The sequence below is a fragment of the Mytilus edulis genome, chromosome 7 (assembly GCF_963676685.1).
Source record: "Mytilus edulis chromosome 7, xbMytEdul2.2, whole genome shotgun sequence".
In the NCBI taxonomy this organism is placed as follows: Eukaryota; Metazoa; Mollusca; class Bivalvia; order Mytilida; family Mytilidae; genus Mytilus; species Mytilus edulis.
The window spans coordinates 3,809,720-3,832,802 of record NC_092350.1 but is presented as its reverse complement, the minus strand read 5'-3'; the positions used below and the strand labels follow the sequence as shown (position 1 = coordinate 3,832,802).

Here is a 23,083-nt window from a genome sequence, read left to right as displayed (position 1 = left end):
CCATTCGTTTGATGTGTTTGAGCTTTTAATTTTGCCGTTTGATTAGGAACTTTCAGTTTTGAATTTTCCTCGGAGTTCAATATGTTAGTGGTATTACTTATCACTAAATTCCAAAGAATGATAATACAATTCTGAAACAATATCAAAGTAGCAAGTGCAAAACTTCAGCATCATTATGTGTTTCAGTGAACTTTAATGGTATGTACGTAAACTATGTCTTAATAATTTCTATCAATTTGTTTATTTTTCAGTAATTAAGCCATCTGTAAGAAACATCCTTAGTTTCCTCCAAGTATCATTCAAGTCCTCTAGATTGTTCGGCCATTGTATAATAAATGCATAATTCCAAATGTACGAAAACTCTACAGGAATATCAGTAATTGCTACATCTTTTGTAATGATAATAATACGCTCCAGATTTTTTGTAATTCTCTCATATTTTGCCCGGTCAAGTTCAAACTTACAATCAGGTGACGATATGAATTCAGGCGTGATGAGAAATATAATAGACCTGCTGTTTTGAATGCTTTCTGCCTCATTATCCGCTTGGCTCGGTCCACTTAAAAAATCTCTATCTTTTATACACATCGTCAGTCCCCACTCGGTCTCAAGTTTTGGTATTAATACATTTTTAATCCAAATGACAATATCTCCTTCATATGATATATACACGTCATATTGGTAGCACTTCCTGACTTTACGCTCAACAACACGGCGAATTACTCCATAGATAGAGAAGATGATTTTCCATCTCTTGCTATAGGCTACAAGTAGCATTGAGATCGTTATGAATGTCGATAATAATGTTGATGCAAAAGTTAACCACATAGTATTCTTACAGTCCGCAAATAAGTCATATAAAGAGTTGTACGCAATAAGTGTATCGATAACTGTTCCGTTGGATAATTTACATTTATATGATCGGCTGTCCAGATTAACCTTTGTAGTTTGAATCCACCTTATAAAGTCTATATTGTCACAATTGCACTCAAATGCATTATCAGTGAGATGTAAAGTCATTCCATGTAGGTCCTGCATCTTATCTGCCCAGTCTCTGATAGCTGAACTTATACTTGTTAATCGATTTTTCCTAACGTCTAGCGTTTGTACTTTATCATGATCACTCAGTTGTACCGTAATAGACTGAAGTGAATTTTTACTTAAAGACAGATTTGTCAAGTTTGGCATTGGCTTAAATAGGTCGTCTGGGATATACCAAATGCCATTTCCAGATATATCTATTGACTCGACAGATCTAGTACTTTTGAAAAACCGATTACCGAATAGTCTAAATGCATTATCCAGTTCGGCGTTTTTCCATATAATTGTTTTTATGGTGTTATAAGAAGAACGTTGTAATTGATTCCATGCAAATAGATAGTGTACACCATCAGCTATAAATGTTTCCAATCGAATTTGAAGAATGATTATTGCAACATTTAATCTTGAATACGATACATCTAGATATGTAAGACTGTTATTTTTAGGTACTATTAGAATTATTTCAGGGAAGGTATTTGCTACAGTGTAACTGAGATCTATTTTTTCAAGTGACTTTGGTAATATCACACAACTGTGAAATGAACAATTTACATCTGAATTTGAAGAAACTGAATTATGTTTAAAATAGTTGACAGTATTATATGAATAGTCGAACGATTTTAATCTAACAGTTCTATAAAAGAAATGTTTTATCTCATTTAGATTTTTCGCGCTTGCAAGCATAAACCTGTTTTCTTTAAAAGAAATATGTTGTAAACATTCAGGATGATCAAAGGAGAACAAAGATCCAGGCTCATAATCTACTATACCATTCTGTGATAAATCTAAATTTTCTACACAAATAGTTTTCAGGTTCTTCATTATGTCAAGTGTAATTGTCAGAACATACGTGAGATCTTTGCTGTCAATACTAACGTCACTCACATGACCAAAGTTTATTGTCGATATATTGGCATTACGGTATGGGTGTAATAACTGCAATGCATGCTTCAGATGCATAAACGTTCCAGAAAAATCTATCACATGGAGATTTGGAAACGGCAGCAATGCGTTATATTCTGTGACAACAAAGTGTAACCGACAATTTCTGAGAGTCAGCTGTTCCACAGACGATGAAAATCTCTGAAAAGTTTCATTCAACAAGCGAACTAAATAACATGATTCAAAGTGTAATTCTTTAAGAGTGGTCATGTGACCGAATCCACTTCCAAAGTGTGGCAAAGGCATCATATTGATAGCTAAGAAAGACAACTCCGTCATAATACCGAATGCATGATCTGGATAATTATAATCCGCAACAAAGTCTATCGGTTGAGGCATATTTCTTCTTATATCCAACTTAGTTAGGTTTTTAATTGGGTGAAATAGTTCTGCTGAATACACTTTAGATAGATTAAGGATATTTCCAGACATGTCAAGTATTGTAAGTTTATGTAATCCTTGAAATGATTTGCTAGATAAATAACGTAGTTGGTTGCGACTCAGGTAAAGTTCTTTTAGATCTCTATAATTAACGAAAGAATTGTTCCCAATAATTTGCAACCGATTAAAGCTCATATCTAAAACTTCTATATCTCCCGGTAAATCCTGAGGTATAAAAGTCAGTCCTTTGTTTTTACAATCTGCTATTTTTACTTCCTCCTTCTCCTTAAAATCATATTTGATATCACAGTCTGATGCCTGCACAAAATCATTACAGTAAATGATAATAGAAAATACTGAATAAATTATACCCCTCATTCTTTTGATATAAATAAAATCCGTTCTGAAAATGCTATATGTCCATTAACTTATTCGTACTGTGTATTGCACTTTATTAGACAAAGATAAGCTTCAAGTAGTTTCAATATTATTTTCAAGTTTCAATAAAAACACAAGTATCAATAAAACAATCAATCAAGGTTTGTTCAAACATTCATGATCACGATATATAGAAAGAGAAATCTAAAATCGGCAATACAATACCATACTTTAATGGTCACTATAACACAATCAATCAAGGCTCAAACATTCATGATCACGATATATAGAAAGAGAAAACAAAAATCGGCAATGCAGTACCATTCTTTAATGGTCACTATAACACAATCAATCAAGGCTCAAACATTCATCATCACGATATATAGAAAGAGAAAACAAAAATCGGCAATGCAGTACCATTCTTTAATGGTCACTATAACACAATCAATCAAGGCTCAAACATTCATCATCACGATATATAGAAAGAGAAAACTAAAATCGGCAATACAGTACAATACTTTAATGGTCACTTTAACACAATCAATCAAGGTTGGCTCAAACATTTATGATCACGATATATCATAAAGAGAAAACAAAACTCGGCAATACAATACCATACTTTAATCTGAAAGGGGTTGAATTGTTTATCTAGTCAATATTTATCTGCTCTGAAATTTTCAGATGAATTGGACAATGGGTTGTTGGGTTGCTGCCCCACAATTGGTAAGTTTTAAAGAAATTTTGCTGTTTTTAGTTATTATCTTGAATATCAGTATAGATAGAGATAAACTGTCAACAGCTATAATGCTCAGCAAAGTAAGATCTACAAATAATTCAACATGACCTAAATGGTCAGTTACCCCCCTCAAAGAGTTATTGCCCTTTATAGTCAATTTTTAACAATATTCATTAATTTTATAAATGTTTGTAAATTATTTTTCTTCTGTGTATCTAAAGGTCCAAGTTTATTATAGATAGAGAAAATTGTATGTAGCAAGAATGTTCAGTAAAGTAAGATCTACAAACACATCACCATCATCAAAACACAATTTTGTCATGAATCCATCTGTGTCCTTTGTTTAATACATGTATGCACATAGACCAAGGTGAGCGACACAGGCTCTTAAGAGCCTCTAGTTTTCATATAAAGTTATAGATCACTTGGTGTTCTTCTTTTGCTATATATAAGAATTTGCTTCTCCGCCTAGGAAGAATTGAATAATAATTATAAATTTAAAAAATGGGAAAAACTCAAGTGACCAACAAGCAAATAGATTATATTTTTAAAATCTAAAGTTAAAAATTATCTGGAAAAAAATTATCAATAACAGATTACGATGGAATTTTGTGAAAAATAATATTTACTAACATAACATGCCTTACATGGTACACCTCAATGAAATCGTATCAGTCGTACATTGGTAAATACAATGATAAAACGATCTTCCAACATGCTTTAATCATTGTTCTATTTCAAAATATTCAGACAACAGTACTTTTGGATTAGGTGTCGGGAATATTGGTTATATTCACAGCTGAATACAGATATCTTGACATTATTCAGACATGGTGTTATAAATAGGGTTAACCCTAGTTAGATAAATAACAACGAGCCAATACCTTTCCACTGTGTCAATTTCATATCATTCAAATTAGATCAATTAAAAACGATACTATAGTGCTTAGTTTCCTCTAATTTAATCCCTGTCGCTACTTGTGGACTAACAGTCCCTTAATATATCTTTCTAGTATTTATTTATACAGTACTAACAGTAGTGTGCAGCTGCTGCTTCAGGAGTGACAAAACCTTAAGATATTTTAATAGTAGTAATTCATACAGTCCTAAAAGTTGGTCGCGACCGCTGCAAGAGGACTGACAATGCCACAAGATTTTGTTGTCTAGTAGTAATTTATACAGTTCTAACGGTGGATGGATGACGCTGCTTGTGGACTGACTGTCCGTAGAGATATTTATTAGTAGTTATTCATTCAATACTAACAATGGGTCACTGCCGCTGCTTTTGTACAGACAGTCTCTTAGAACATCATCAGTCTAGTAGTCAAGACTCCACTTCTACCATCTACTCGATGATCAAACTCGTAAACCGTCAGTCCTTCGTACTATCACCTGTTAAGTAGCCAGGTTTTCAGTATTAAAACTGGGTTGCTGTCAATGCCACTTAATTGGCATCCCCTAAATTTACAACTTTCTATTGGTTTTTGCTTCAATACTTTTACTAAGTTGCTGCCGCTGTGATTTACTTTTGGGTCTATAGAATGCGAATTTCTACTTAAATCGTGAGGGCAAATCTCGAAATCTATATCAGGCAATTTAAGATAAATATTCATTGTGTTAAGAAACATTAGTTCGAGGCTCTTTTTACGAAAAAAACACTCACTAGCACAATGAATACTTCAGAAAATGAAACTGAATAGCGATACAGGGAGACATGATCCTGCTCTTTACAAACACTACTAACCAATCTGAAGAGAAAGTGACTTTAGAATAAGCTACTACTGTATAACCTGTAGAACTAACGTTCTCATTAGATGTAAGATGTTGAACAATATCTGTCAGATTTGTAAATAAAGGCAACAGTAGCATACCGCTGTTCAAAATTCATAAATCGATTGACACAAACACAGAAGCGCATAAAATGTAAGAGGAGAACTACGACACAACAGAAATACAACATTGAAATGTAATATATATTTATATGTCGTGTCATGATACCATTGTATTTCAATGGATTTCTATTTGTCATGCGCATTATCTAACTAGTAAGTTACTAATTATATATTACAGTGATTTGTGTAGGTGCCAGAGTATTAGTTAATATAGGTTTAGTCATATATGTTATTTTGCTTATTATATTTGATACAGCTATGATGTTCACTCTTTAGTATTCAGTTTCACACTTTCCTTTATTGGTCCTCGGTCATTTTCTTGTCCTGGACCTCATTCAGTGTTGGAGGGAAAGTACTGGTCATTCTATTGGTCACTTGTGAGTTGTTTAGGTATTCTCTATTGATTCCGTTGTTCCATTTAATTTTCTAGTGACAGTATTGTTACTTACATGTTTTATTTGCCTTGGTGACATTTTGACAATATTTGTTATTGGATATTATATACAAATTTATACTTCTGTTGGAATTCATTATTCATTTCTACAGATTATGATATTGAATTGGTTATGATAGAAATCAAGTAGATGGTTCCACGCATGACCCATATACAACGTATATGGTAAGGAATGTGTTACATGTTTTAGTTTGTGATTGTCTTGTCCATTTTATAACTGTATAGTGTTATAGTGTTTATATGTACTTGTCGGAACACATACATTGAGATTGCTAGTGCTTATGCTTATTTATAATACTTTAGAGCACTTGATTATGAGACGTTATTTGTGTATTTCATTTTAATATAAGAGAAGTAATAGCATTAGAATATATTTGACTTATTCCTCATTATCTATAAGTCTGTTTTATGTTGTTATACGTTGTTTATGTAATGTGTATTTATTATTGTTATATATATTGTAGGGTTAAATCATATGCAGTCAGTGTTAATAAAATCACTATTAAGAACCCTAAACAGTCCATTTATAATTATTGAGCCTTTTGGACCTGCTATATGTATCATTACATAAATCATACAAATATGTACAAAGCTATTTAATATGTACACTCGGCCATTGGACCTTTATGTCATTTAGCATTTGTGTGTCATAATCGCAGGACGATTGCCTCTTGTATGTTTACTGTTCAGTTTCATAAATTTTCTAAAATTTCAATTAGTTGGGTCCACCTCATCCAGTTGATTAGAACTCAAAGTGTGTTCATTAACCTCTCGTGGTCATTAAGAAAGAGTCGGTTCCGAAATCATTGTTCAAGGCTAAAGTGGGTTCCATTCTCAATTTTATTAATAAGGTATTGAAGGTTTGTTCCATAAAAATTATAGAAATGGTATCCTAAAACACCAGAGCAGTAATCTAAAACAAGTTTATACAAAAGTTAAACACCGTTTGGAAGGTTTACATAATCTCTCTGTAAGCTGTTCAATTTGTAACAACGAAGCCATCCATGAGCAGCATCCTCAGCTTTCTCCAAATATCATTTAAATCGTCTTGATCCTCTGGCCATTGAACGAGATAAGCATAATTCCAAATGTAGGAAAACTCGATTGGAATATCAGTTATTGTAATATCTTTCGTAATTACAATGATATGCTCTAGATTTCTTTTCTCATATTTTGCTCTATCGAGTTCAAACAAGCAGTCACGTGACGATAAGAATTCGGGCGTGATGAGAAATATAATGGACCTGCTGTTTTGGATGCTCTCTACCTCTGTATCCGCCAGACTCGTTCCAACTAAAAAATCTCGATCTTTAATACACATCGTCAGCCCCCACTCATTCTCAAGTTTTGGTATTAATACATCTTTTATCCAAATGACAATATCCCCTTCATATGATATATACACGTCGTATTGGTAGTATTTCCGGACTTTACGTTCAACAACACGGCGAATAACTCGATAGATAGAGAATATGATTTTCCATCTTCTACTATAGGCTACAAGTAGTAATAAGAATGCGACACAGGTCGATAACAATGTTGATGCCAAAGTTAACAACATTTTATTCTTACAGTCCGCAAACAATTCATATAAGTTGTTGTATGCAATAAGTGTATCAATAACTGTTCCGTTGGACAATTTACATTTATACGATCGGCTGTCGAGATTAACCTTTGTAGTCTGAATCCATCTTATAAAGTCTATATTGTCACAAGTGCATTCAAATGCATTATCAGTGAGAATGAACGTCATTCCATGCAAGTATTGTATTTTATCTGCCCAGCCTCTGATGGTTGAACTAACACTTGTTAGAAGATTGTTACTAATATCAAGCATCTTTATCTTGGTTTGATCGCTGAGTTGTAGCGGAATAGACTGAAGTAAATTCCGTCTTAAAGAAAGATATGTCAAGTTGGGCATTGGCTTGAATATGCCAACCGGAAAATACCAAATATCATTTTCAGATATATCCATTGATTCGATAGATGATAAATATACACTAGTAACCCGAATTTAACTTGATCGGACAAAAACGTGTTAACGCTATTTAAATGAGATTGATCGTTATTTGATAAAGATTGACAAAAATTAAAAATTATATTTAATTCATTTCAATTCATATCAATTCATTTTAACGCCAGTCAAATAGATTTCTCTGCAGTCGATCAATTGAAATCAATTTAGTGGTTAGTTGCGTCAAACTAATAGGCCACGTCCCTGTTAAGCTATTTCAAACATGCATTAATTCGTTTTAAACATGGATGAGACCCGGGCTTTTTACAGGTAAATCACTCAAGCAAAACGACCTCGATGTATCTATCGTAAGTAACGTGTGATCCTTTGCAACTATATAGTAACGAAACTTTATGTATTCCTGTATATTAACCGTTTCTCTTTTTTTTTCTGTTTACTATATTGTACTCGTAAATCAAATTTAGACACGGAAAACTACACAGAAATTATTTATTGTGTACATAATTTAAATTGATGTGTCTTATATTTCCGGGAAGCAACATATAGTCATTCTCTTGCTGTATATTGATATTTGGAAAAGCTTGTAATGAAAAACAAGATATTGTTGAATAATAAAATTGACGAAGATAATGTTGACGTTGAATATGATAAACAGAAAGGCATGCTCAAAATTCTAAATGAAGTAGCAGCCCACTGAACTTTTAAAACTGTGTTAAATTGTAATACCGGTCACTTGCCAAATCGGGCGTTAATTGTGGAAGAGAAACAAATATCAAACAAAAATATTGTTCTTACGATTCTGTAAAAAGATTATTGTGCTAGCATGCACCCTGACGTACTTGTAATAAATGAACATGTATTCTGTATATATGAGATAAATTTTAGTCTGCGATAAAGATGGGTAAGTTGATTTAAGTTTAACGACCTTGACAGGCTATTTGTCGGCATACTCTTACGTTTTTTAATGTTTTAAAAGAAAACATACCTTTACGTTTTGGGCATTTAATATAAGTCTACTTACCAAATTGAAATGAACATAAATATTGTTAAAAAAAACAAAAAATGGAAAAGAAACATTCTGCATTGTTGCTTTCATATAATTTTATTTCCTATATATTTGAGCGAAAATTTCTAAGTTAAAACTGATTGTAGTATAGATAAAATATTCCATCTAGGTGCTCTCGTTACATATTAAAATGAATTTCATTGGTCGGAACGTTTGCAAACTTTCAATCCAGGTGCTCTCATCGAGGTCCGCGTTCATGTTTCAAATCAATACACAATATGAAGTCCAGTTCGGCAAAAAGAAATCAAAGTAAAACTCTACGATGTCCGATTAAACAAAACAGAATTTAGAAAAATAACACTTTTACGATTCTTCCAATCACGACAAAAATATCTATCTTTTTCTCCGATGAAAATCATTACTATTTATATTAGAACAAGTCAAAAGTTGCCGGAGCTTGATTTATGAAGCATACGAAACTTCTATAAATAATTATCCGGTTTGTATTTTTCAAAATAACTATTATATCCGATAAAAATCGAAAAATAAATTATCGGTAAAAAATACCGATTTTTCTATGAGACAAAAATTATCCTTATTGGAGTCAAATTTGTAATAAAGGACAAACCATATCCTCATGTTTTTTTATGCAGCACTAGTAAGCATAGTTCGTCTGTTCTCGCTTCAAACCAAGCCATCATAAATACACCAGAGATTACTAAAATGAAAGTCTTCTCGCTCATTGAGATTTTTTTGTAGGTATTAAGCTTCAATTCGACCATTGAATTTTTCAGAATTACGAATATATGTTATAATCCTTGACCTTCCCGAAGCTTATACTTCGTTCAGTCGATTGTATGAAAGATTTTTTTTTTAAAGAAACCGGTCTTTTACTGCAAAAAAAAAGAAGATAAAAGCGATCTTTGTTTGAAGTAACGAATGTCATTCTTAAAAAAAAGAAAGTTTTCGTGTTTTAGGTCGTCCTGATGCAAACGTAAAGTTGAAATAAAAATTACACTCCGAGATTACACTAAAGACATTTCGCTAGCACACATGGGAATAGATTTATTAATCGTTCATTTGCAAGTCAAAAATAATAATTATGCAAAACTAATGTTTAAACTTTCCAATTTAAAATAGAGAAAAATCCGACAGGAAACCAAAGTACAAAGGTATGGCATTTATTTAAAAACAATCTCCATCCAACTTCAAAATGTGAGGTAAATCGATTAGCTTACGCTAGCCAAGCAACCAACAGACAAAATAAATCTTGCCTCCCCGATGAAGACTATCTATAGACACGGAATAAAAAATAAGGAAATAGCATGTTAGATTGGTTAAAAACACATTTATGCAAACATGAGTCAGCTGTTTCTTTACTGAACTGGTCAGTGGTAATACAAAACCAGGGTTTCAAAAAGATGAAGAAAAAGAAAAAGACATTTAAACATGTAAAAATATATTTAAAAGCAAATCAGATATAGTGTTTAACTGAAATTGAAAAAAAAAGAATCATAATAGTCTATAATATGTAAAAATTTATATAAAAAAGCTAACAGCAAAATGAAAGGAAAATATGTGTTGCTTAAGAACATTGACCTGGGCCGTAACAGCCTCATGTTTGAAATTTTAAAACAAAGTTGAAACAAAGGCTTGTCTTCATATCAAATTGTTTTCACGGCGAATGTCTTGCAAGAAGCAAACTCCCATTACTCCGGTGTCGCCCTTGCATAATTTTGCGTGATCCATGCATGTTTCTGATTTACTTGTCTTTTGTGCATTTACTTTCCTACTAAATGGCTATAGTATAAGTATTAATTTTCATTTGTAAATGTCTGGTTTCGCAATGATGCATGTCCACCAATATCCAGACATTGTGCGAAAAAATATAGTTTAGAAGATATGATTCTATGCTGAATACAGAAAACATTTAGTCGTTTCTTCATGAAGAATTGAACTCTAACCTTACAGAATACCAAACTGGCTCTCCTTTTTGAGTATTTTCATCTGGTGTCTTACATTTAAGGGTTTAACTTGTATTAAGTCGTGTCAACTTACTGTCAAGACAGACGCATTTATAGAAAATAAAGGAATATGGAGTAAAAGTCCACGGGACCTTATCGAACACAAAGTCAGAGCTTAACAAAAATACAAATTATCAATGGTCAGCGTTTTATTCCTGTTCATCTTTATAGTCGCTAGAGAGTCTTCAACAATGAAAGAATCACTTGTTTACCAGAAGAACAAAACGACAATAGCAAGAAAGGATCTGAGAGTACTTAAGTTTCTGACAGCTAGTTCACACTGTTACGTTTGAAGTCTTCCTGTCCGTCATCCCGCAATCGTTATTTTTGAAGACCATAAGTGAATGAGTAATTGGATTTTTTGTCTCAGGACCTGCGCATACATAAAATACTTGCCACTGAACATTGAACCAAGTAAAATCAATACACATCGTTTCATATATAAAAATCAATCTACAGATGATAAAGCATTTCTTTGCTGGTTAGACTCCCTTTTTTTGGGAGTTAAACACTGTGCGGGACAATTTCTTCTCATGGGAAGAAATATTTTCCCATGGGAATATTATATTTTTATTTTATTTTTTTCAGAATTTGTAAAAGTGCTATGAAATATCGATATGGATTGACAATCACTAGTAACCAATGACTGGAAAAATTTAACAGGCATTTCAATAAATTAAAAGTATTTCTATCATACTTTTACACTCAATAGTCTTTTTTTTTTTATCGTTGAATGATTGATAGAAATTCTACCGTTCAGCGGCTGATTTTACAATTTGAATCTTTCACCTTTGTTTTCGGTCAAAATCATCGTGCATTTCATGTAATAGTGTTCGCTGAACTGTCAAGTATCAGAAACAGTCCTTTTGAATTTCAGAATTTAATTCAAGAATTAAAATTATAATTCTGTTTTAATCTATAAACATGGGGAATGACGAATCGTGTTTTAGATTGTTTTCTAATTATAACCTTATAATTTCGTGAATTTACATCATAATCATTATGAATGTACTTATTCTTTTTCGTCTACGTAACTCGATATGCGTGTTTTTCGCCACTAGAAAGATGTGCACTTACATTTTTTGTTCAAATTTTCTAATCATGCTTATGCAATGTTGTAACTCGTCTACACAAAAATCTTTTATTTCAATTCATTTTTGGCAAACACCTTTTGATGTCTTTTCTAGATCTTTTATAACCTCTCGGGTAATTATCATAGAAAATCCAGAGTTTTGCATTTACAGGGACGCGTACGGATGATCTTTGTGATATATTCACTTGTACTTTACCCGTAGGCTGTCTTCGTGTACTGTAATTTATGGTTTAAAGGAATACGAATACTTTATTTCTCATAAAACTTTAATTGCTAGTTATCAATAACATACATAAACATAACTATAAGGTAAAATTATTACATGCATGTGTAAACGATACAATTAAATAAACTTGGAGGACTGACTTTCACATTTATAACTTTTACATAGTTTTTCTAATATTACAATATTTGATGAGTTTAACTGTTGAACAGCTTTAAAGATATAAGGGTTTGACTAACAGTAGTTCCTTAAACATTTCCTTCTTTTTCTATAGTTTAAATGTTTTACAATTCATAATGTAATGGTACTCGTCATCAATGTTGTTTGAGTCACAGAGACGGCATATTCTCTCTTCTCTGTGTAAATCCTGACACCTTCTAGACTCAATCGGCAACTACCACATCTATATCTGCGTAATCATGGTAATATATGAATTAAGAAAGGTAAAAAGGAAAAGTAGTTTTCAAATTGATGATTCTTTTTGAAAATACGACAACATTATGTTTTATGCGATTCTGCAATAAAAGCAAAGAATTCTTCTTGAAACTGGTTTTTAGGTTTTTGTTTAATACATTTTGACACCCATTTATCACAAACAGTGCAGACGGACGGATAACTAATATACGTCCTTGCTGTGCATTATAATTTAAAATAGTTGTAATTTGCAATTGTTTTAAATTTGTATTTTTTCCTCACTAGATAGGTGAAATAAAATTGAGAAAGGAAATGGTGAATATGTCAAAGCGACAACCGCCCGACCATAGAGCAAACAACAGCCGAAGTATGTTTAAAATTTAATATTAATTGCGAAAATGCATTACGAGCATTAATCTATACTTTTAAGTTAGAATTTAGAGTCTCAACTTTTTTCAAAATCTCTGTAATATTACCCATGCATTATTTATGTTTATGTCAAAGGCGTTTGATTGGATAATAGTTAAAGGTAGGCGTGGTTTTTGGTAACTTTCCTCCAATCAACTGGCCTATTCGACAAACCTGTGTGCGCTGATGCGTGTAAACTGGGTATTGTAACGGTACGTGTCTTACATCAGAATCTATCGTGCGTGACCAATGTTTATTGTATAATTTCTTGTTATGTGGTCAAATTATCTGAAAAAGTTACAAAGGTTACAACTTTTTGAAAGATTTTTTTCGGCAGAAACCAACAGCACTATTTGACGAAGACGAAGACGAAATAAAGGATTAAATTTTAACGTCCAGTGACATATATTATAATGATGTCGAAACAGAACTTGAAATTGACAATAGGTTTTCATAGAACCGTCGCTTTTCCAAAGAATTCACGCTTAGTTGCTATTTCACAACTTCGGGTTCGCATTATAGTTATACATGTACAAATAACGAACAATGAACAAATTCTGATGATTTCTGCAACTGTTCTAGGACCTTTTAGTTGTAATATAAATCTGTGATTTTTCTATATTCGTACTTTCGACGAAGCAAAGCAAGTTCGATCTAGATATGGACATTTATGCATTAAACATTTACAATATTCAATAGTTGTACAAATTTTTTGTAGAACATGTAGAAAAATCCGTCTTTTCGGATAAAATCTGAATTTACGTACCATTGTAATATAGAGAATGGACATGGGGAATGTGTCAAAGAGATAACAACCCGACCAAAGAAAAAAAACCAACATTGAGCAGAAGGTCACCAACAGGTCTTCAATGTAGCGAGAAATTCCCGCACCCGGAGGCGTCCTTCAGCTGGTCCCTAAACAAATATATACTATATATATGTATATATATAATCCAGTGATAATAAACGCCATACTAATTTCCAAATTGTACACAAGAAACCTAAATTAAAATAACTGGCGCAAAAATGCGGCGGGGTTAAACATGTTTATGAGATCTCAACCCCCCCCCCCCCCTATACCTCTAGCCAAAGTAGAAACGTGAATGCATAACAAAACGCACATTAAGATTCAGTTCAAGAGAAGTCTGAGTCTGATGTCAGAAGATGCATATACGGACCCTGGATTTAAATCAGATATGATCTGGCGGTTTTTGTCTTTTTTTCAAAATACATATTTTTAATTGTGACTATCTTTAGTTCCGAATCTTTCTATCATTCTATATAATTGATTTAGTTTAAATGAAAATAAGGAACTTGGAATTAAAACACTGTTGAAGAGAAACTACATATTCGGGTTAAATTCACCTCAGTTTGTTAATTCAAGTTTGACATCTAACATCTTAATCCGTAATCCACATTTACCTGACGACCTTAAATTGTTTATTGTTTTATATCAATCGAATATCCTCACACAGGAGACTGAGACAAATATGTTATTTGTAATGGTATTTATCAAAACTAAAATGATTGAAAATATCTTTGTAGAATATGAATTTGCCTAATAAGCGTATAATTATAATACATAGATTTCAACATCTTCAATAGAGAGATTACTGATAAGATTTCCAAAATATATGTACATGTATAATGCGATTAGTGCTATATAGTATGTCAATGATATTGAATGCCGCTGAGTGTAAAATATTTGTCAGCTTAAAAAATTATTTTTGACACTGCTGGTTTTAATTTTCTGACTCAAGTATAAATTTAAGAAAAGTGTATAGTTTCTGAATATTTTTAGATTCAATATTTTATCATTATTATTATTTCAAAGTCTCACCACATACAAACATAAAATGAGAATCACAGAACTGAACAAAACATTTAAACATGTGTGTTGTATGCATCAATCTTTTAAAGATAAATGAGAGACGTATAAGACACAATATATAAATATAAACAAATTTTTACTCATTTAAATTGAAAATTTACAGTGTCCGTATACTAAATGAAATTAAACATCTTTTTCTTTAAGAACAAGTGAAATAAAATGCCGTTTCTTTTCAATAAAATATTGTTGATGTTTTTGGCACCTATTGCAGCAACATTGTCGTTATTGAATAAATATATAAATTGTTAAATTAAAATGTTAAGCTTAATGTAGCATGATACATTTGTATGTCTATAATGGGCATTTTAAAAGCACAGGAATATGAAAAAGAAGATGTGGTGTGGTATGATTTCCAATTAGACAACAGTCCACAAGAGACCAAAATGACAGAGACACTAACAAATATAGGTCACCGTACGGCCTTCAACAATGAGCAATGCCAAATCCGCATGGTCAACTATAAAAGGCCCCGATATGACAATGTAAAACAATTCAAACAAGAAAACTAACCGCCTTATTTATATAACAAAAAAAAATGAACGAAAAATAAATATGTAACACATAAACAAACGACAACTACTGAATTGCAGGCTCATGACTTGGGACAGGCACATACATAAATGATGTGGCTGGTTAAACATGTTAGCGGGCTCCCTATCCTCTCCCTAGTCTCGGTCAGTAGTATAAAAGTACATGTACAACATTAAAACGAACTATAAGAATCAGTTTAAATAGGCTTAACTCATCGATGGACAAAAACATGGAGGGGTAGAATGTAATATTTGTAACTGGTCGTTAAGCAACAATGAATCATTTAATCTATTCTTTATATTTTCATCTCTTTATTCTGTAATTAAAAGTGCTTATCCCATTATCATCTTTATTTCTGTAAACTCCATTTATTTACTTTCATAGCCTCATATATGTACATGTACATGGTATTTGTTACAGGAACAATTTTGACATAAAAAAAATTACAAAGTTAGTGTCCATATTTTCAGGACACGATAAATGACTTGAATTTAGCTAGAAGGTTTTTTTTCTAATAAAATCCAGTTTTTAACACACTTATGCTTAATACTCACACTATCAGCCCACTTGTGAACTTTTGCATTTAACCGATTTGAGCTCATGTTAGTCAATCTACACCACAAACGAATAATACTTTTCCACTGTTTATATCAAAAATAGGTGGTATTCCTAAGTCTCTCGTAACTGCAGCATTTGGTGCATATTTTCGTACTCCGAGAAAAAAAATCTACAAGCCCTATTATGTATAGAGTTAATACAGGAATATGTTTTTTGACCCCATATACTTGCTCCGTATTCTATTATAGGACAAACCAATCTTTCTTACAATTATACAAATACAACGAAACAAACACCACCTAAAACAATCGTTTTACAAAAATCATCAACTTCGAATTACAATGAAGTTTGACTAAAAACCCCAAAAAAAGTATCATAAAGTCAAAATAATTAACCTATAAAAAAAATACACACAAAAAAGAAAGAAATACAAAGTTTTGTTTTAAATCCTACAAAAACAAACAATTATATAACACGGCAAACAAAAAGGTGGAAGCCGTGTATTTGTTATGTTTCTTTATTTCTGCATGGATCAGTGTTTTTATTACCTTGTTAATTACTGGCACGTGTCGTCGGACAAAACCTTTGATGACAGAAAAAATCAAAATTACGGCTTAACTACAATTTCTAATGACTAAAAAATCAGATACATTATCTTCATGAAAAACAGCGTCCGATGGTATCTTTTTTACATTCATAGCACCATCCCATCATAGGCTTAGTGCACTTTCTTGAGCTTAGTGCACCAAAGCGGCCTAGGTGGTGTTTAGACGCTCCCCAATATACCGTCGTATATTACAAAATTAAGAATGGAAATGGGGAATGTGTAAAAGAGACAAAAACCCGACTATAGAGCAGACAAAAGAGGACGGCCTATATTACGGGTCTTCAATGTAGCGAGAAACTCATGCGTATACATACATGCATTATTGTATGCACATGCTTGGACTTATAGATGCATATATATACGTGTACAAGTGCAAATTGTGTTATAACGTACTTCTTATAAAAATACAGGAACATTTTAATGCTAATCCAAACGCACGGGGGTCAATATCTGCAAATCTTCCGGTAATTACAGGTTGTCATTTAAAAAAAAGTGAAATTATAGTGTATTTTAACAAAAAAATAATTATGGATGAATAGATAAATTTATTTTAAAGAATTCCAATCCCTTAAAACGAGGCACCATCATATATACTTATAAAACAGCTCAAATTCTAATCACTGAAGAGACATGTATTTTCGAAATGCGCATCTGGTACAAGAAAATTCGTACCGTTAATTGTATTCTATATTAACCAGTGACACGTGTCCTAATTTTTAAAAAAAGGGATAGAATAAGTATGAAACAAAAATAACCGGTTTTTTAAAACTATATTTTCAAAATGCACTGCATAATTTAAACCGCTTTAATGCGGGGTTCACACATTGCCGATTATTGCTCCCGTTTGAGATCAGACAGCAATACGACACGAAAAGTGAAAAAGTCGGATTAGTATCCTCAATTATCTGGAATGTCCTATCATTGTCTGAACACAGTCGTGTTAGTTCGTAACAGATTCTTACGGGTCGGAAGGGTCCGAATAGTTCGGCAAAGCACCCCGACAGTTAGGTGCGTCCCGTAACATTCGGGACAACTCAGCCGATTTTGTCTAGTCGGATTACAATCGTGGCTATGTCGTGACAGATTCTGCTGTATCGGATCGAATTCCGAACAATGTCTTGTGTATTCTGGACGGTGTCTTGTGGAACGGGAATGATCTGGAGTAATTTTTCATATTTGTTTTTCTGCCGATTGAGTCCAGATTGCATCCAGATCTTGTCGATTGCGAACCGTTTTTTGCCGAAACCGTTCCGAAACAGTCCCGTTATTAATACGAAATTAATCAATGATACCCACGTCAGAGTCCCGATAATTACAGAATACAATACGCCTGAGACCAGACAAAGCCGTTTGCAATGCGATAGAGAGGACCGTGATAGGATTACGTTCCGTCAGTACCTGATCATCCCGAATATGCCGAGAGTTTTCTAACGGATATCTTCCGTCAGCGTCGGTTCACTGTCTGGTCACTGTCTGATCTCTGTCGGATTACGTTCGGTAGAGTCGGGACGAAGTCGTGACATACTCGGTCGAATTTTACCTGGCGAAAAATACAAATCGGGTTAGAAGCCGATTCAGAACGGGATTGTCGGTACTAATTCGCTTAGAAACGGTTGAATATCGTCGCTTCCTGAACACTATCTGATTGTTGTCGCGATCAAATTATTTTTTTTTACAAATTTTGATTTAAGTTTGAATTTCCATCCACGATTCACAGGATCTTGATCAGACTTTTGATAAATTTTAATCGGGAATGGTCCTGTCGAGGACGGTAGTAAAAATCGTGAATGTGTGACCCCAGCTTAAGGTGTTTCATTTTATTTTATGTTTGTGCGTATACGAAAAAAGGATAGCAAGTTAAACTTCAATGTTCATGACTTACAAGTATTATATTTCTTGTAAAATTGATAGATGAGCGGTTTTCACAAATACCGAACATAAGAATATAGCGTAAACGTCAATTAATGGACAAGCAACCCAACGAGAAAAATATAATTTCAGAGGCATCTACATGTACATGTATAACTAGTTTTGAGTTAGAGAAATCATTCAACATGTTCAATGCCATGCTTACGATTCATTTCAGATTTGTCGATTTTTTTTCGATTTACGAATAAGTCAATAAGATACAAAAAAGTAATTGAAGCAAAAAAAAGATACATGAAATAACGAATTAACATAAGTGTACAAATACATACCTAGGTGCATTTACTAAAACAACATTTGTTTTTCTTCATATTATTGTAATTTTATGTTTATGTACATGATGTACCCGATATGGAGCTCTTCTGAAATTAAAAATCACTTGAATGGGTATTTCTGGTGTATATACATGTATAACACGTGATATCTACATGTACAATATACGGAAATGACACGGCTGGGTATTGTAAAGTTACTGAAGGTAGATTACTGGCAGGTGTATATCCCCGGACGAAAAAATTACTGATTTGTGAAAACGGTTAGGTGTAATTTGTCATATTGTAAACGTTTGAATAGCGCTCATCTCTTCTGTTTTATAATGTTAATTGCGCCAATAAATGGAACTTGACACATTCCCCATTTCCATTCTCAATTTTATTAATTGTGTCATATTTACCTCGAAACTATTGCCCAAACTATTAACATATTTACACGTACATGTAACATTATAATACTTACTTCAACTGTTAAATAACTTTATAATTACTAAAATTCGAAATTATGTACTTCTCCTTCCGTATGCCATGTTTTTTGTGTCAATTCTATCTTTCCACCAGGTCCCTAGTGCACTTTTTTGTCAGTCTAAGTGCACTAAGGAGGCCCTTTCAGTTTGCGAATTCTGAACCTACATGTAAATACCGAAAAGGACCTCCTCAGTGCTCTAAGAAGAAACATTTGAAAACAAGTCTATAATATTTGCACAATTAAATGAGTGTTTAATTGGCGCAAATGAATGTTGCAGTTTTTATAATAAAAGTGATAAAAAAATTAAAAAAAAAGAATTCGCGTAATTAACTTGTGGCGCAAATTTATTCTTTTTTAGCCAAACTGGATATCGGCCTTCAAAACATTGTGTATACACAAACAAAGCAATATTTATCTTTTACGCAGTCTAGCCGGAGAATAAAATTTTTTGCAATTTGTGTAGGATTTTAATTTTAGAATGCAATGAACAAGTAAGAAGATCGTTAGAAACCTTAAGTGAATCGGAAAATGAGCTATGCACGATGAAAGGGAAAAGGTTGGTGCGTCGATAAAAATTTCATGGATGCACTTGATAATTGTAAAATTTCAAGTCTTTAAATAACATCCATTTGTAGAACTGATTATTTCGATCCTTCAAATATATGTAGAATAATAATAAAAAAAATATATTATTAAGTCTCTTTCATATAAATACTGTAGATTTGTATTTGATCATCGATTGCAAACATAACGTTCAGTGAGAAATATTTCATGTATTCGTAAAGAGAACAAATCAACTTCTTTCAGAATACAATTGATTGGTTATTGAAGTAAATGATTTGCGACAGAATAAGTGAAACTTGGCCAGCAGCTTACCTCTCAAATAAAGAAATATAAAAAAGGTAGAGTTAATTCTGTATTTCGCTCATACTGCACTCAAGCACTTTTTACAGTCAATACCGAAAATATGAAATACATCGATTTAAATTATGTACACAATAAATAATTTCTGTGTAGTTTTCCGTGTCTACATTTACATACGAGTACAATATAGTAAACTGTATAATTTGTGTATGTATTTGATCCTATGAGCTGTATATTTTCTTACGGAATAAAGAATTATTATAGTAAAACAGAAAAAAGAGAAACGGTAAATATACAGGAATACATAAAGTTTTGTAAATAGTTGCAAAGGACCACACGTAACTTACATGCCACGAGTTTTCATAGAACTTGGCAATTTTTGAAACGCATGTATATATGCGATAAAGATCTAGTGCATTTGAGCAAATCAAAATCATGTTATATATCTAACTATTTTATTTTCAACAGATTCACAAGTTTTGCATTTTTAAACCGCGTGTGCATATATATTTTAATGTTTTTATTTTAATTCCTTATATATGAACATGTCACGTGTATTATTCGGGCGCCCTATTATTCATTCGCTTGATTAAATTGTGAAACATGCGACTTTACTAAGACTGTACGCATTTAAAGTTTGAAACAAAAAACTGCAATTTGCGCAAATTGATTCTGCCCAAACGATAGATACATCGAGGTCGTTTTGCTTGAGTGATTTAACTGTAAAAAGCCCGGGTCTCATCCATGTTTAAAACGAATTAATGCATGTTTGAAATAGCTTAACAGGGGCGTGGCCTATTAGTTTGACGCAACTAACCACTAAATTGATTTCAATTGATCGACTGCAGAGAAATCTATTTGACTGGCGTTAAAATGAATTGATATGAATTGAAATGAATTAAATATAATTTTTAATTTTTGTCAATCTTTATCAAATAACGATCAATCTCATTTAAATAGCGTTAACACGTTTTTGTCCGATCAAGTTAAATTCGGGTTACTAGTGATATAAATAAGCGATTTCCGTGTAGTCGTATTCCGCCACCTATGTTGCCGTTTTTCCATACAATCGTTTTCAGGGTGTTATTAGGAAAATATTTCATTAGATTATAACTATATTCATAACCTCCACCAGTACAGCTAAACGTTTCCAGTCGAAATTCACGAAAAAGTATGAACGTAGTTACTTTTGTATAAGATGCATCTAGGTATGTAAAACTGTTGTTTTTAGGAACTACTAAAAATATTTTGGGGCCACTATTTGCTATTGTGTAACTGATATCTATTTTCTCGAGTGACGTCGGTAAAGCCACGCAACTGTGAAATGAGCAATTATATTCAGAATAGGAAGTAACTGCATTTTGTATAACATAGTTGACAGTATTATATGAATAGTCCAATGATTTCAATCTAACCGTTCCATGGAAAAACAGATTAAGATCATTCCGATTTTTCTCAGTTAGAAGCAAAAACCTGTTTCCTTTAAAAGATAGATGTTGTAAACATTCAGGGTGATCAAAGGAGAACAAAGATCCAGGCTCGTTATCTACAATTCCATTTTCTGATAAATCTAGATTTTCTACGCATATTGTTTTCAGGTACTTCACTATGTCTGATGTTATTGTCAGAACATACGGGAGAACTTTGCTATCAATACTTAAATCACTTACATGACCAAAGTTTATTGTCGATATATTGGCATTACGGTATGGGTGTAACAGCTGCAATGCATACTTCAAATGCATGAACGTTCCAGAAAAATCTATCACGTGAAGATTTGGAAACGGCAGCAATGCGTTATATTCTGTGACAACAAAGTGTAACCGACAATTTCTGATAGTCAGCTGTTCTACAGAGGATGGAAAACTTTGAAAGGTTTTATTTGACAAACGTATTAAATAACATGATTCAAAGTGTAATTCTTTAAGAGTGGTCATGTGACCGAATCTACTTCCAAAGTGTGGCAAAGGCATCATATCGATAGCTAAGAAAGACAACTCCATCAAAATACCGAATGCTTGATCGGGATAATCATAATCCGTAACAAAATCTATTGGTTGAGGCATATTTCTTCTGATATCCAATTTCGTTAAGTTTTTAATTGGATGAAATAGTTCTGCTGAATACACTTTAGATAGATTAAGGATATTTTCAGACATGTCAAGTATTGTTAGTTTATATAATCCTTGAAATGATTGATCAGATAAATAACGAAGTTGATTTTGACTCAAGTAAAGTTCTTGTAGATCTCTATAATTAACGAAAGAATTGTTCCCAATTATTTTTAACCGATTTAAACTTATATCTAGTACATTGATATCTCCCGGTAAATGTTGAGGTATAACAGTAAGTCCTCTGTTTTTACAATCGGCTATTTTTACTCCCCTCTCTTTTTCTCTAATATCATATCTGATATCGCAGTCTAATGCATGTACACATTCATTACAGAAAATTATAACACAAAATACTGAATAAAGTATAATCTAATCCAATCCATTTTGTGATATCAATATTTGAAATATAGTTTTTGATTTTAAGTTAGTCAACTAAAGTATGTGTTGTATATAATCCTACATAAATACGTTTCATGTTACATATTTAAACAAAAACAATTGTGTACGCATAATAAAACACTTTTGTCTGATTTGAATTAGGATATGAGGAAGAGAAACTAAACTCAACAATACAACAGTTCAAAAGTGACCATAATTAATCTATTGTCCGATTCGGTCTGTCTTTGTCTCAACTTTAATACTATAGGTACACGTTTTCGTGGCTTATCAGATTTTAAAACACAACAACCTTCTTCTGATCTGTTGTGATTATTTCCTTTTCATTGTTGTGAAATTTTGTCTTTTGTTTTCTATATTGTCTTTTTGTACTATTGCTTGTCCACTTGTCTTTTTCTTTTTTGTCATGGCGTTGTCTGTTTATTTTCGCCTCTCTTTATCTGGTTGTGGATTGGCATGGCTCTGATAGATGCGTAACAAGAGACAAC

At 32.5% G+C, this 23,083-nt stretch overlaps 1 protein-coding gene across 1 annotated transcript; it reads right to left on the bottom strand.

Moving 5' to 3' along the window:
* Nucleotides 1-240: 240 nt before the first annotated feature.
* LOC139482588 (toll-like receptor 6) lies at nucleotides 241-22,244 on the bottom strand. The gene is made up of 2 exons (XM_071266501.1): nucleotides 21,501-22,244; nucleotides 241-2,682 (listed from the first exon to the last, which is right to left on the bottom strand). The coding sequence occupies exons 1-2, from the start codon at nucleotides 22,242-22,244 to the stop codon at nucleotides 241-243; spliced, it is 3,186 nt and encodes a 1,061-aa protein (XP_071122602.1).
* Nucleotides 22,245-23,083: the final 839 nt, after the last annotated feature.

Excerpts from the sequence above, each read along its gene's own strand:
- LOC139482588 (XM_071266501.1), bottom strand. The coding sequence starts at position 22,244 with ATGTCTGAAAATATCCTTAATCTATCTAAAGTGTATTCAGCAGAACTA. Across the intron at positions 2,683-21,500 it reads ATCTGTTTTTCCATGGAACG|GCATCAGACTGTGATATCAA; the intron begins GTTAGATTGAAA and ends GATTTTGTGCAG.